The 14978-nt window shown below is 34.4% G+C and overlaps 1 protein-coding gene across 1 annotated transcript in view; it reads left to right on the top strand.

Annotated features, from left to right (window-relative positions):
• The window catches only part of LOC129801794 (14-3-3 protein epsilon), a 38607-nt gene extending 25897 nt beyond the window's left edge, over positions 1 to 12710 (top strand). The window contains exon 5 of the mRNA XM_055847135.1: positions 10299 to 12710. Coding sequence (XP_055703110.1) covers positions 10299 to 10354 — 56 coding nt within the window. The 3' untranslated portion in view covers positions 10355 to 12710. The remainder of the gene's footprint in view (positions 1 to 10298) is intronic.
• Positions 12711 to 14978: the final 2268 nt, after the last annotated feature.

Genomic DNA, 14978 nt, shown 5'->3' with positions numbered 1-14978 from the left:
TTTTGCCCTTAATATTTAATCCTAAACAACAATTCCCTAAAAAATCAAGCCAGATAAGGAATTAGAGGAGTTAAACCAGATGGCTAAGCCTTAGGTCTGAAGCCCGTATTATACGGGTTTCAGACCTAAAGCTTAGCTATCTGGCTTAACTCGTCTAATTCCTCATTAAACATGTTTTTTTAGGAAATTGTTGTTTAGGATTAAATATTAAGTCTTCCTCTCTGTCATTTTCACTCTTCACCAGAAAAGCCTATTGTAATTAAATTACAGATTGCTTAAATAAATTATGACACAAAAAAAATTAAATATTAAGGGCAAATGATTCATTATATTTTGAAAAATCAATAAAATTGCATGTTATTAAGATTTTTGAGACCTTCGGGAACTGGGCTAAACCTCCAGTCTGAAGCCGGCATTACGGCTTAAGCCGAGAGGCGGTTTAACGTAAACCGGATTATAAAATCAAAATTGTGATCAGATTATATTTTCATCAGTTTCTGACTAATCTGTCTCTTGAATTAATCCGAGAAACGGCTTAGTGGGAAACTGATGGGAATTTAGTCCAATTATTATTTTTATTATAATTAAGTTAAGCCGTCTCTCGGGTTAAGTCTAGGGTATTACGTACATTTTCGGGACCGAAATAAAACTCGCAAATTGGAATGATGCATCCAGAAATTTTGCATACCCGCAGGAGAGTTTTTTTTTCGCGCGGCGTAAAAGTAGTCAGAACACAAAGATTCAACTGTTTAAAAGAAATGCGGTATAGGGTAAGTGTGCCAAATTTCGGCATAGTTGCATGCAAGCGTCGAAGTCTCAAGTTTGAAATGTAATATTTTAAATACAAATTGATTTTTTTTAATTCTTTCCTCTTAAAGAGTGTTGCTTGGAACATTGTAAAGAGTTTACCGTCTTTATTTACTCTAAAATCATTCTTAATACATTTTAAAATGAATAAAAATATAGACATAGCTTTGGTGCCCTATTTCGGCCACCTTCATTCTCATAGTTCCTTACCCTTCGAGAATTCTTCCAATATCTTTTTCGCGTCATCTCGTTTGTCGAAGCTACATTTTTTGTTATTCTTTTGCATGGTACCGTCGTTGCGGGTGACTTTGCACGTTTTTTCGCTGTTTTTCAACTTTGCTCTCTAAAAGTGGATAGTTAAAGTGAAAGGAGGGGGGTTTTTGAGTAAAATTATTTGTATTCAGTTGTTAATGAATGGGTTTTGTGCCACTAGCATTAATTTTATAAAATTTTACTATGTTTAAAAAAATCAAGAAAAAATGCTTGCACTTGGGATAAGGTGCGGGTGACTTTGCACTTTTTAATAAATACTAAAAAATCAACAATTTCTGATAATAAACGACAATGAAGATCTTCACATCTAAGGGTAAGATGCACGAGATCTACAAGATGACATGATCGCCATCTTGATTTGACGTTTCTGTCCGCTATTTTGCATAACTGTCAAAACCTAAAACTCGCCCGATTGGGTTGAAATTTTAGTATGTTGTTGCTGATGTCAAGACCTTTTCAGAACGTATCTATGTTCCAGTCTACGTCAATTATTTACCTAGATACAGAGGCTCAAATTTTAAAATTTTGAAATATTCATATTTTGGCGATCTTTATTTTCTAATCATTAATTTTAAAACCTAAACGAAATGCCTCAGTAACCATTAAAAATGGTTGAGGCTTTTATTTTTTATATTTATTTACTCTTACATAATTTAAAAAAAAAATAAATGAAAAGTGCATTTATTTATTTTTATTATTTTTTCATCTTTGCAAAACAGTTTTTCAGATCTTCAAATAATATGCTGTTATAAAGAAAAACATTACTTTTCTTTTTGTTTGTTATTTAGATCTCATCGCCTAACGATAGTACTGTCTTTTTTGTGATGGTTTCGATAAAAGAAGCCCTCTGTAGTTCTGTTTTCATGAAAGTGTTAAAATTTTGAACTTGGAGCCCCAGTATCCAGACAATCGCTTGACATAGATCGGATGTTATATATGTTCTGAAAAGGTTTTGACATCAGCTAGAACATACTAAAATTTCAGCTCAATCGGATGAGATTTTTGTTTTGACAGTTATTCAAAATGGCGGACAGAAACGTCAAAACAAGATGGCGACCACACCATCTTGTAGATCTCGGTCATTTTATCTTAAATTATCAAAAAATTGGATAATTTTTAGCCAAATACTTACTGGATGAATGCTTACTCGAATTTCTCCTGGACTCAATGTCTTCCTGGGCGTTTACACCACGGCCCTCTTCTTTCGGTGTGTTGCCTAAACCGGTTAACAGACTCGAGTCTACCTTCCTAGGAGAGCGTGGGCCTTCTTCTGTGCGCCTGTCAAGGAATAAGGTACCCCAGAGTTTAAGCAAGAAAGTTTCTTGGGGGCCTCGTGATGACTTGAGGATTGAGTCATTAAGTCCGCTTCTTCGTCAGATCCGTGATTCATCTGCTGCAGTATTATCGGCGACTGGATCTCCGCCTCAGTCTGGTCCATTGCCCTCGGCATTGGATTTTCGTGGCTCTACGGTTCCTGGTAAACCAACGCCAAAGGTTGTGTCTCCTAAACCAGCGCTGGATGCTGTGAAGGATACTCAGCCCTCTCGTTCCCGCAGGGATCTTCCTGTTGTGATTGGTCGAATGAAACGTGACAATCCCCTGTCTGCGGTGACCAAGGCCCCCTTGCGCTGGCTTTTCGTCTCTCGACTCGCAAGGGATGTCACTGCAGCTATGTTGAGGGATTTTTTGTCATCGAGATTGACCTCTAAACGCAAACCTGTGTGCATTAACCTTGTCCGAAGAGATGCCAATAGACGAGTGGGCTCTTTTAAGGTTGGGCTTAGGCCTGATGAATTTGAGGAGGCATTGAGTGCTGATTTCTGGGATGAGGGAATCCTGGTCAAGGAGTTTGTTCAGACCTGTGGTCGTTAAAAGTCGTGTAATATCGGAAATTTTGTGTTGATAGTTCTAATGGAAATTGCAGATAGACGTGCTGGTAACACTAATCCCGCTCATTCACGGTGCCATGATAAATATTTTTGCGCCAAAAAGACATAACAGAAATAAAAACTCATATAGAAAGAAATTGTCTTCTTCATATCTTTGTCGGAAGACGGATAGTTGTTCACGACACATCCTTTTACTTGAATCTTGCAGAAATACAAAGAAATTAAATACAAATATCACTTCAAATGGAAAGTTCTTAAATCGCGCGCAATTCAACTCGAGAGAGAGATAGAGACACAAATAACTCACTTTACAAACTTCTGGCGGCGCTGCGGTTGCAAAAAATCTCTAAAATTCCACAAAATATTTTCTTCTCTATTTTATGCTTCTTAGCAGATTGTGTACCTTCTAATATGTACTTTTGCATTCCTTATTAACCAAAATAGTGTTGTACCAAAGGATTTTTCTCAAACCTATCCTGAATTTTGAGACATGAGTCTTCCAGCTCAAAATTTCATCCCAATGTTTTTCTTTTAATATCGACAATTATTCACAATTAACCCAAAATAACTGTATTCAAATAAATTATTAAAAGGAATTTCTTGTGAAAATGACTTAACTCTAACAAGGGAAGTACTCGAGTCATCAAATTCAGAAAAATCTGAGGCTTTGCTCAACTACGCATAAAGGCATCAAATTAAACGTGGTATATTCAAAAAGTGCGAAATCGGGTTAATTTTTTTTTTTTAAATTCCCCAAAGTTGAAAATGACACCTTACGCAGCACATAATAAAGAAAATTCGTATGGGACTGCATGCGGCGCTGGCTCAGCGGTAGCGCACCGAGCGTTCAACGGGAGTGCCGCGGGTTCGATCCCCTGGCTCCGTCTGTTTTTTTTTCCTTTTGATATCTTTTTTTTTTTCAATTAAAAATTCTATTCTTTATTAAGTAGTATTATTGTAGTGTAAATTGCTTATCTAGAGTGCTGAATTAAAATCCCCAACAAATTTTTAAAAGCGATGAAAGTGCATCCCATAATTTATCAAATAATCAATTTACTACACTGCTGGCAATAATCATAGCTCCACTTTTTCATACTGAAAAAAAAAATTTTTTGGAAAAAAATAAAAAAATCATTTGAAGGTATTTTCAAACCAATATGAAAAATTGCCATTTGAATTTCATATCGTTAGAACTGTGAGTACTGTGATAGAATCTTTATCAATATGGCGATTTTCGGGTGGCAATAATTATAGCTCCACTCAATAAATTTGGCTTCAGGGTATTTATTTTCAATCAGTGAAGGTAAATATCTTTTAGTAATTCAATTAGTAACTTTGTTAAGCTAATTAGAATCATTTTTATAAAGTTTTTCATGAATTTTGCTGAAATTTTGTAAGAAAAATGTTTAATGAACAAAAATAAGGGATTAATTAAGGTCTTGAAAGGGATGAAAATTGACAACCAAAAAATTTCCATAAAAATGACAAGATCCTATCACCTTTCATCCGAATTTGTCCATATTGCCGATATATATGCATTTTAAACCACTCCCAGGGCTAAAAATCTCCTTTTGTTAGAGGCAAAAGTGTTCAATTTTCCGTGTTACAGTCGAAAAAACAAGTTTTCTACCGAAATTTGATGTAAAACAATGCTGACTGCTTAGTCTCATCATGTTTTGTTGATCCCGCCCCAAAACAGAATTCCAAGTGACTAAGGTGGTCTTCAGAATAATGAGATAAAAAATTATCAAAAAGAAGCTTATTGCAGTTTGATGAATAGAAAGTATTTTACGTCATTTAAGTGGTTTAAAATTATTTAAAAATTTGTTGGGGATTTTAATTCAGCACTCTAGATAAGCAATTTACACTACAATAATACTACTTAATAAAGAATAGAATTTTTAATTGAAAAAAAAAAAGATATCAAAAGGAAAAAAAAACAGACGGAGCCAGGGGATCGAACCCGCGGCACTCCCGTTGAACGCTCGGTGCGCTACCGCTGAGCCAGCGCCGCATGCAGTCCCATACGAATTTTCTTTATTATGTGCTGCGTAAGGTGTCATTTTCAACTTTGGGGAATTTAAAAAAAAAAAATTAACCCGATTTCGCACTTTTTGAATATACCACGTTTAATTTGATGCCTTTATGCGTAGTTGAGCAAAGCCTCAGATTTTTCTGAATTTGATGACTCGAGTACTTCCCTTGTAAGGAATTAAACAATTTTCACATTAAAAAAACCTGTCATTTTCTCTACGTGAATTTTCGCGGCATTTCGAAGAATTCCAACTGGCACCACCAAATTCACTTCGGCTTTTCTTTTAGCTCAGGTCTGAGTTTGTTGATCTTTTTCGTGGGCGACTTGAGCCCACCTCGGCCCCGAATCCTGCCGTTGCTCCGAAGCCCGATACGGTTTCTGAGCCCATTACGGCCGCGAAGTCCGCTGGGGCCCTCGGGCAGGACCGTGTTGGAGCACCTGAGGCTTCCTCGTCACTCAACGGTTTGTCTTCCACATGATCAGTCATGTTCATCTGACCGTGATCTGATGCTGATGATTGCCCCGTTTTCCGGTAATTCTCCTGAGTGCCCCTCATTGGATGTTTCTCCCGTGGCTGTTGCGAACGATTTGAATCTGGATCTAGGTGCTAATCTTTCCGGCAGCACTTTTTTCTGATGACGTCTTGCCTGCTGCTGTGAACTGCTCTAAGAACTTGAACTTATTTTGTGGGTCATCCCTCTCTAATTCTTTGAATTCCACTTTTTCGTCTGATAATTTATTAAGGGTTAATTTTAATGATGCTTCTTTACTTTCTCAGATTCAGTCTGAAGATGTAGATGATGTGGTAATTAATTCTCTCTCTATAAGCCAGATTCAGATCACTACTGACTCTCGCTTTTCTTCCGTCCTTGCTCATATGAATGCCCGTAGTGTTAGACGGCATATTGATGAACTGCGGGCTCTTTTGCATAACTCTGCGATTTCGGTACTGTGTGTTTCCGAGACCTGGCTGAATTCCTCCGACTCCATGGAATCGGTTGGTGCTCGGGACTTTCAATTTTTCAGATGTGATAGGTCTGGTCAGGGGAGGGGTGGTGGTGTTGGAATTTACGTCCGCAGCTGCCTTAAATCTTCTCTACTCTGCTCCGGTGCCTTTGGTAGGCTTGAGTACATAGGAGTTTGTGTTGTATCATCTGGTGTAACCATCACTATGTTCTCCTGCTACAATCCTCCCCCAGTGACGAGTCTTGCTGAGTTAGAAAGCTTTTTAGATCTAGCTCTTTCATATGATAATTTTGTAATCATGGGTGATTTTAATGTCAACCTCCATTTGAACAGTATTTTATCAAAAAAATTCTTTGATCTTTTATCGGCACGCTCTCTTTTTTATGTCCCTTTTAACCCTACTAGATTGGGTTCACTGTTGGATCTAATGATTCTACCCTCTTGTGATTCTCAGAGGATACTGCAACATAATCAGGCTCCTCTTCCAGGAATCTCGGATCATGATTTGATTTATGCCTCTTACAATTTACGTCTACCTAAACCTGTTAACAAATATAAAATAATTTATGATATTCGTAACTGTAATGGCTTGGCTGCCCGAGCTTTGGCCCTGCAGGTGGATTGGGGAGACATTTACTTTGAGGCCACTTCCACAGGAAAGGTAGAACATTTTACAAACACTATTAATGATTTATTTGAGAGAGTTGTGCCCAAGAAGCGCTCACTCATTCCGCCTTTTTCCACCCCCTGGATTGACGATAACGTTGTGTCAATGATTAAGCGCAGAGATTTTGCATACAAGAAGTGGAAGCGATCTGGTTGTACAAGTGTTCATGTTAATTTTAAGCGCCTACGAAACAAAGTGCGTAACCTTATCAAAAATCGCAAGAAGAAGCACTTTAATAGTTGCCTAAATCCAATGCTCCCCCCAAAAACTCTCTGGAGCAACATTAAAAAACTAGGTTTGCGCCCTTCTGTTTCACCTAGTGATAGTTCTTCCATTACTGCTCATGATTTGTGTACATTTTTCTCCTCTTCTTCCGCTGCGACTGTGGCTTCCCCTTCTCTTCCTCTCGCGCTCTGGGAGGGTTTTAGCTTTAGCTGCGTCTCGCAAGCGGACGTCGTTCATGCTATCTCCCGTGTCAGGTCAAGTGCCGTTGGGTGTGATGGCGTTTCCCTTGACTTCTTAAAAATTCTTCTCCCGGTGATCACTCCAGTGCTCACTAATATCTTCAATCACATCCTTACAAGTTCAACTTACCCGGATACTTGGAAGCGGGCCCTTGTGGTTCCAATTCCCAAAATTTCTAATCCCAAATCTCCTTCTGACTTTAGACCTATTAGCCTTCTCCCTGTCCTTTCAAAAGCTTTTGAATTTATTCTGCATGAACAAATCTCTCAACATCTGACTGACAATGGCTTTCTCTGTGATTTTCAATCGGGTTTCCGAAAAGGTCACAGTACCACCTCCGCACTTCTCAAGGTAAATTATGACATTTCTTCAGCTATTGACCGTGGTCGTTTTGTGATTCTAGTTCTTCTAGATTTTACTAAGGGCTTTGATAGTCTTCCTCACAACCTCCTTTGCTACAAGTTGTGTAGTCTCTTCAAATTTTCTTCTTCCGCTGTTGCCCTTATTCAATCCTACTTTGTTGGTAGGTCACAAATTGTAAAATTTGGTAACAATAATTCACCACCTGCATTTCTAAGCAAAGGCATTGGCCAAGGTTCAATACTCGGCCCTCTTTTATTCTCCCTTTTCATCAATGATTTACCTTCAATTTTGTTAAATTGCCTATTCCATCTCTATGCAGATGACCTTCAAATTTATGTGGATGGTGATCCTACCAGTCCCTTGGGCGCCTTTGAACATATGAATTCCAACCTTTCTAATATTGAGCACTGGGCGTCTTCGAATGGTTTGCTTTTAAACCCGAAAAAGTCTCAAGCCATCGTTATTTATAAGAGAACAGCTTCTTTTGATTTTTATCCTCTACTCCTTCACGGAGAAATTATTCCCTTTGTTGATCAGGTAAAAAACCTTTGTGTAATCTTCAATTCCTCTTTGTCTTGGTCAGATCATGCCACATCAATTTGCCGTAAGATGAACTATTCTTTGTACACCCTTCGACGCTTCCGGGACATCACACCTTATGACACTCGCTTGCTCCTCGCGAGAGCGCTTCTTCTTCCTTTCTTTAACTACGGAGCAGAACTCTTCTTTTCGGCGGATAGTGACACCATCCGTCGTCTAACAGTTTCTTTCAATAATTGTGTCAGGTATATCTGCGGCTTAAATCGCCGGGACCATATCACTCCCCATAGAAATGTATTCATTGGCTGTGACCTTACTTCACACTTAAACTTAAGAGCTGTGCTCTTTCTATTTAATTTGTTAATATTTGGGTGTCCTCAGTACCTATCGAGTCTTCTGGTTAGGGGGGGGCTCGGCCAGGGTTCGGGGACTCATAGTGCCTAAGGTCAGGAGTGACTGTCTTTACCGGTCATTATTTGTAAAGGGCGTAGTTATTTTTAACTCCGTTCCAAGTGATCTGCGTAGGTCTGCAGATGGCATCCGACGCTTTTTTCAGGCTGAATCTTAAGAGAACACATATTGGATTTTTTTTTCTTATTTAATTTTCATTTACCTTTCTTATACTATTGTAAATTGTTCTTTTATTTTTCTTTTTCCCTTTTTTTTGCTGCTGTTTTTTAACTTGTTTTTCTTTTTTCTTTATCACAATTGTAAGAGGGATGAACCCTATTTTTGTGATTAAATAAATATTACTATTACTATATTAATACTTCTATAATAAAGCTTAAGAAAGACCATTACATGCATTTTTATAATATAAATCATGCGTTCTTAGGAAGATTGTAGTGAAAAAAAAATATTTTAATAAAAATAATGAACAAAATCGAAGTGGATTATTCTAGCCAGATAAATTTAGAATAGATTTGGGCAATTTACTTCTCTGAAATCGGTTTTGGAATTGCATCTTCAGATAACTTTTTCGCGGAGTAGTTTTTTGACAAAATACCTATACTAGGATTTCATTGACTATTACTGAAACTACAAGAATCCTTTTGAGGATCATTGTACCTTAATTGGTACTTAACATATCCCTATATACTTTGATATGGTAGACCGGATCGGCGAAGACTATCAATAAGTGCTAGAATTGTTCAAAGTCTCACGAACAGCAGAGTGCAAAGTCACCCCCCGAGTGCAAAGTCACCCCCCGAGTGCAAAGTCACCCCCCGAGTGCAAAGTCACCCCCCGAGTGCAAAGTCACCCGCAACGACGGTATAATGTCTAGAGTACGTAAAATCTAAACGTTCATGGAAATTCGAGGAACAAAAAAGGTGGCCGAAATTGCAAGCTGGCCGGAATTCGGCACACTTACCCTAAATATTACTTTTTGGTATCAGTTCTTCAATACATTGTTAGGATATTCAAAAAATTACCTTGATAAAATAAATAATTTTTTTTCTGATAAATAACCATAAAGTGTTTTCCAACATAATTGTCACATAATAGTATACATTTTCAAGTAATAGTATACATTTAGGGCGTATTTCAAGAATTATTTCACAAATTGGTCCGCAATTGTAGGCAAAAATGCAAAACTATGTTCGAATAATCCCATCAGATGTATAATCCCGCACAGAAAAAAAATATTTTGTAAAAATGTTCGTAAATGTTTGTGAATTCCTATGGGGGAGTTACGAAATGATCGTGAATCGTGTAATCCACAAACAAGTTCGTAAAATTTTGTACTTTTTTCACAAACATTGTTCGTAAAATGATCATTTGACGAGCATATTTTGTACCTACTGTGCAGGTCTTTTTAATCTTTTTTAAAACTTTTATTCTAATTCTACAAAAAAAAACCTTATAATATTTTTGAGACGTTGCACAAATTCAAAAAATCCATCCGGATTACAAAGCGGGCACTGTAAAACTTATTTAAAACTTTGAACATTTTGCAGTCGACTAGGGATACTATATTTTTTTCCGCCACAATCTATCTCGATAATGCTTGACTAAATTGAATTGAATGTTAATCCATCTTTTCGATAATTAAAATTTGCATCACACGCAAGCTATAAAAATTGTACAGATATAATCGTTTTTAAATTTATGTTCCGTGTAAAATCAATCGTAGTTATTTTAGTAATTGTACTAGAGTGTTTATTTTCATGATCAAATATATTGAAAAACAATTAAACTTGGAAATATATTTAAATTAAAGAAACACTGAGATAGGGGTATAAAAAACAAATTTTTGAATGTGGTTTTCTTTTTTTTTTTTTTGAATTATCAGGTGAAGGAGAGCAAAAGGAACAAATTCAGGACGTCGAAGACCAGGACGTATCGTAATTTAGGTGTTTTAATCCTAATTAATTATAATTATAAGATTAATAAAAAATAATAAAAAAAGAATAAAAAATAAATTATTAGTATAAGCATTAAGTAAGTGTAATTGTTTCATCTTAATAGACACAATCCCAAAATAAGAAGATAAAAAAAAATCTTAATATAAATTGACAAGAAAAAAAAACATGGTGGAAAATAATCATACAGAGTAAAAAGCAAATTAAAATTTTTGAGTAAAAAAAAACAGCAACAACACATCATCAGCATACAATATTTACTATTAAATTTAAAAAAAAAGTAAAAAAAAATTGGAAGAGAATGGCAGAATAAAGGAATAAATGCGGAGAAAACACATTGCATTGCAGACTTTGTAATAATTGCTATAAGGAAAAAAATATAAATATATTACTTTGAATTACGGCATAATGAAGATAAATATATATTACTTACACATTATTAAAAGTTATTTTTCATGAATGAATTTGTAAAATTAATAGTGACAGCTTATAAAATATTGAATGAGAATATAATGTTTAAAAGAAAAATCATCAGTCGTAGTGAAGACAAGATAGTAAAAAAGCGCAGAAAACAAATGAGATAATCAGGCATTAAATTTGGTATTATAAATTATTAAAAAAAAAAGTGGATAACATGATGAATAAAACAATGGTAGAGAATTTGGTGAAGAAAACAGAAAACATGCATTGCTACTATTGTTAGGTTACAATGAACTTAAGAAATTAACAGTGGTATATGTCACAGTATATACTAAATTAAATATAATGTATTGAGTATAAAAGGTAAAAAAAAAATCAAGTAGAAAGCATTGCCGTCTCAATTTTTTTTTAATTTATATGTTTTTTTTTAGTTGATAACTGTAACTTTGCAAATAAACTTTTTAAAAGGATAGGAAAAAAAAGATACAAAAAGCAAACGATGAACAGTGAACAACGTGTAGATTATTTGTTTATTTCGTAACAAGTAATTCTAATATTTAAAGAGAAAAAAAAGTGAAAAATAATGAATGTGGAAAATTAATCCTAAAAACATCAGTTCTGCATTTCATCTCAATTTAAGCGGTATTTTACATCTATTATAACTTTATAAGACCTTTTACTTTTTTTCTTTGTTCAATTTATACACTAACTATCAAACACACATTTACAGCAAAAGGGACGAAAGATATTTCAATTAGAAATAACAAAAAAAAAAGAAACAATACAGAGAAGAATGAAATGGACAACAAATAAATTTGAGAAAAAAAAGCAAGAAATACATTTTTATCTTTAAAATGAAGTGAGAAGAAAATGCTTTAAACACGGTACATTGCCAGAAAATTTAATTGAAAACATTTCCTAATATATTTTGTGTATGTTTTCTTGTTCAATACTTAAGGACTTTTTTATAAGACGATAATAATACAAGAGATAAAAAAAGGAAAATAATACAACTCTCAAAAGACACAATATATTTCAATGAAATCTTTTAAGCACAAGATCAATTTTTACATAGAAGAGACTTTCAGTGTATTTTTAACTTAAGATGATTATAAACGTGAAGGATGAAAGGAAGAAGAAAAAAAAAACAAATAGAACAATTACCAAGAGCTTGTCGAATTTTAAGAAAAAAAAAGTAACACTTTAAAAAAGGATGAAAACTTATGATTCTATTCTTAAGTTATTTAAATCTTTTTTTTTTTTTTAGAGAGAAGCATTATTTGATACAAAAGTGAATGGGATAATGATGATAAAAATGTACCATAATCCTTCGGAAATTCATGTATCTTTCTATTTTACTCTTGTTTATTCCATCTGTTATTTATTTTTGTTACGAATACGATGGCCCCTCCGTGGTTAAAGTCAGAAGAAGAAGATGAACAAAAAAGTTATCATTCCCATTCTATGTGGATTGCTTGAAAAGGAGGGTGTAGAGGAGAGAGGGAGAAAAATTTTTGGTGCAATCCAGAAAAAGTTTGGGGCCAACGAATCAGTAAAATCTTCTATAAAAGCATGATTTTTTCGAAGATGACTCTGAGAATGACTAAATTTTAAAGTGGATAATAAAAATGTATGATAAATCATTTGTTCTGTGACTTTTTTTGCTGGATTTATTTTCTGCAAATTGGCTGATTTTTTTCATTGATTTTTGTTTGTTTTTTATTTTTATTTAATAATTTGTCTCACTGAAACGCGATCCTTGGAAGAATTGCAGGAACTTCTCAAGACCAAAAAACTCAGTCTCTTATGCAACTTCAAATAAATGTACACTCTCGATAGCTGAATTAAGCCATCTGCATTTAATTTTACACTTATTCATGTCTGAATTCTTTTCGAATAAATATATTTGTAAAACTTTAAAATATCACTCTTGTTTTAATTTGTCAGAATTCTCTGAATTCTAACTTCCTTATGCTGCTATAGGGGTTCTATTAAGTCAGTTTATTTTATCTGACGGAGGAATACTGACAAAAAGGACGTGTAGAGCATTTTTCTAAAAAGAAAGTAAAGCAAGCTCAAAAATCAAATCGAGTTTGCCTAATTCACGTGTGTTTTTTTATTGTTCTTCAGAGTGTTCATAAAGTTCGCTGAACAATTCTTCAGACAAGAATGAACCAATAATTGCAGTGAATCGTGTTTAGTGATAAAGTTCAGTTGTTTAGTGAAAAATTCGAATATGAAACTTCAGGTTAGTTATATTATCCGTCTTGAACTTTTTTTTTTGAAAAGCACTATTTTATTTATGTTTTTCCACAAAAGGAGAAGGACATCATTCTCGATTTTTTTCTGTGAGTGAGTATATAGGGGAGACCGGGGAGTTTGGGACAGGGGTAGTATATGGGACGAGACGATTTTTCATTAATTATTGAAATAAATGTGATTTAACCGCTACTCAATCGTAGGCACGTTAAGAGAATCTACGTGCCTGAGGAATTCGATGATGATGATTCCAATATTTAGAATAAAAAAGCAAAGAAAGCTAGGATGGCGAATAAGAAGAAAATACATTAAATAAATGATTGACAAAAAATGACTCTATTTGCAAATAAGATTGATATTAATTTCTAAGAATGAAATAAAAGATTAGACATTTTTATTTCTGTCAGAAATATTTTTAATCTAGTACTTAAAATTAATTAGCATGCTCCAATAATGCAAATTATGCGAAAAAATGCGTCCCAAACATCCCCTTTTCCGTCCCATACTGCCTCAAATCGGGAAGGTTTGGGACAAAGCGTCAAGTTATAATGAGCATATACTTATAGGAAATTTACTGCTCTACAACATTGCAGAAGACTATTTTCCTCTATCTCGAAAGAAATGTGATTTTCCAATCATTTTCTAAAAGTCGATTTTGTGGAGATTTTCAAAATTTCTGGAGCAAATTTTGCCAGTCTTCGGATAATTTGTGACGTTTTACTCTCGCAAACGTTAAAAATATCAAATAGACTCTTTTTTTTATAGGAAATTTATTCCTCTACCTCTACAACTTTGTCAAAGATAATTTTTCTCTATTTTAACGAGAAATGTGCTTACATTGAGCTAATCGGAATTGATATTTTCTAAATATTCCAAAATTAGGGCTCAACATTTCGTTATTTTTTATTTTACATAATCCTTCCTCGAATCCCTTGAAACTTTGTGAGTTTAAGAAGATTCATGAAGCCTATCTATAATAAAAAATTCAAGTCTCAGTCTCTTTCATTTTAGAAAATAGTGAATATTGAAATTTTCGTTTTGACAAATTTTGCCCCAGTCTTCCCTATCCTATAGACCGCCTGAAATTGTAATAAAGTATCGTCATTTTTTGGAATTCTGTCTCAAAGTCAAAACATGAAAAAGTGTCCCAAATCTCCCCAGTCTCCCTTATCATCCAAAAGACATCAATTTATTTTAGTGAATTAAGGGGTTATAAGCGGGCAAAAAGGACTAAAAAACAACACATTTTCTCTACCTTTTTTTTCAACTTTAATAAAACATTTAAGTCAAATTGTTAAGCAAAGTATAAGTACAACATTTAAACTGCGTTTTCTGAAATTTCATTAAAAAAAGAATTTAAAAATTCAATCATTGCGACTTGATTTTTGGAGACTTTCCTTGAGAAAAACTTAACCCATTCAGTCAATGTACTAGAAATACTAGAGATAAGAGTGTTCGTTCATATTTTGGAATTATTTCCTTACGGATTAATAGATTATTGTTTTCAAAAGAAAAAAATCTAATGCCTGCGCGGGGAGCTGTTGTCTAAACAGTCACTGAATTTAAATTTTGTACAATAATTCGTCACAAACTCTATTGATTTAGTATTTATTTAGATAGAGTAACTATCCAAGAAAACAAATTGGTTACCAGAATTCAAATCAAAAAACCAATTCGACGGAATGTTCTATTTTCCGTCATGTCTATTGTCGGCAAGGGTAAAAGTTTATGAAAGTGTTTTCGTGCCAATCCTACAGCGAAATGTAGTTGGGACATTGTTTTTCTTTGTGAAATGCAGGTGGGATATCTTGCTCCTGGACATTTCACCTTATATCTGATGAATTATAACATATTTTGCAATTAGAGTATTCTGCAAGCGCCCCATATTGTGCAATTGTATTGTGTGTGAATAAATACAGTAGACTCTCGCT

This window comes from Phlebotomus papatasi, chromosome 1, assembly GCF_024763615.1.
Source record: "Phlebotomus papatasi isolate M1 chromosome 1, Ppap_2.1, whole genome shotgun sequence".
NCBI lineage: Eukaryota > Metazoa > Arthropoda > Insecta > Diptera > Psychodidae > Phlebotomus > Phlebotomus papatasi.
The sequence above is the reverse complement of the archived record's forward strand: the minus strand, read 5'-3'. Positions and strand labels throughout refer to the sequence as shown.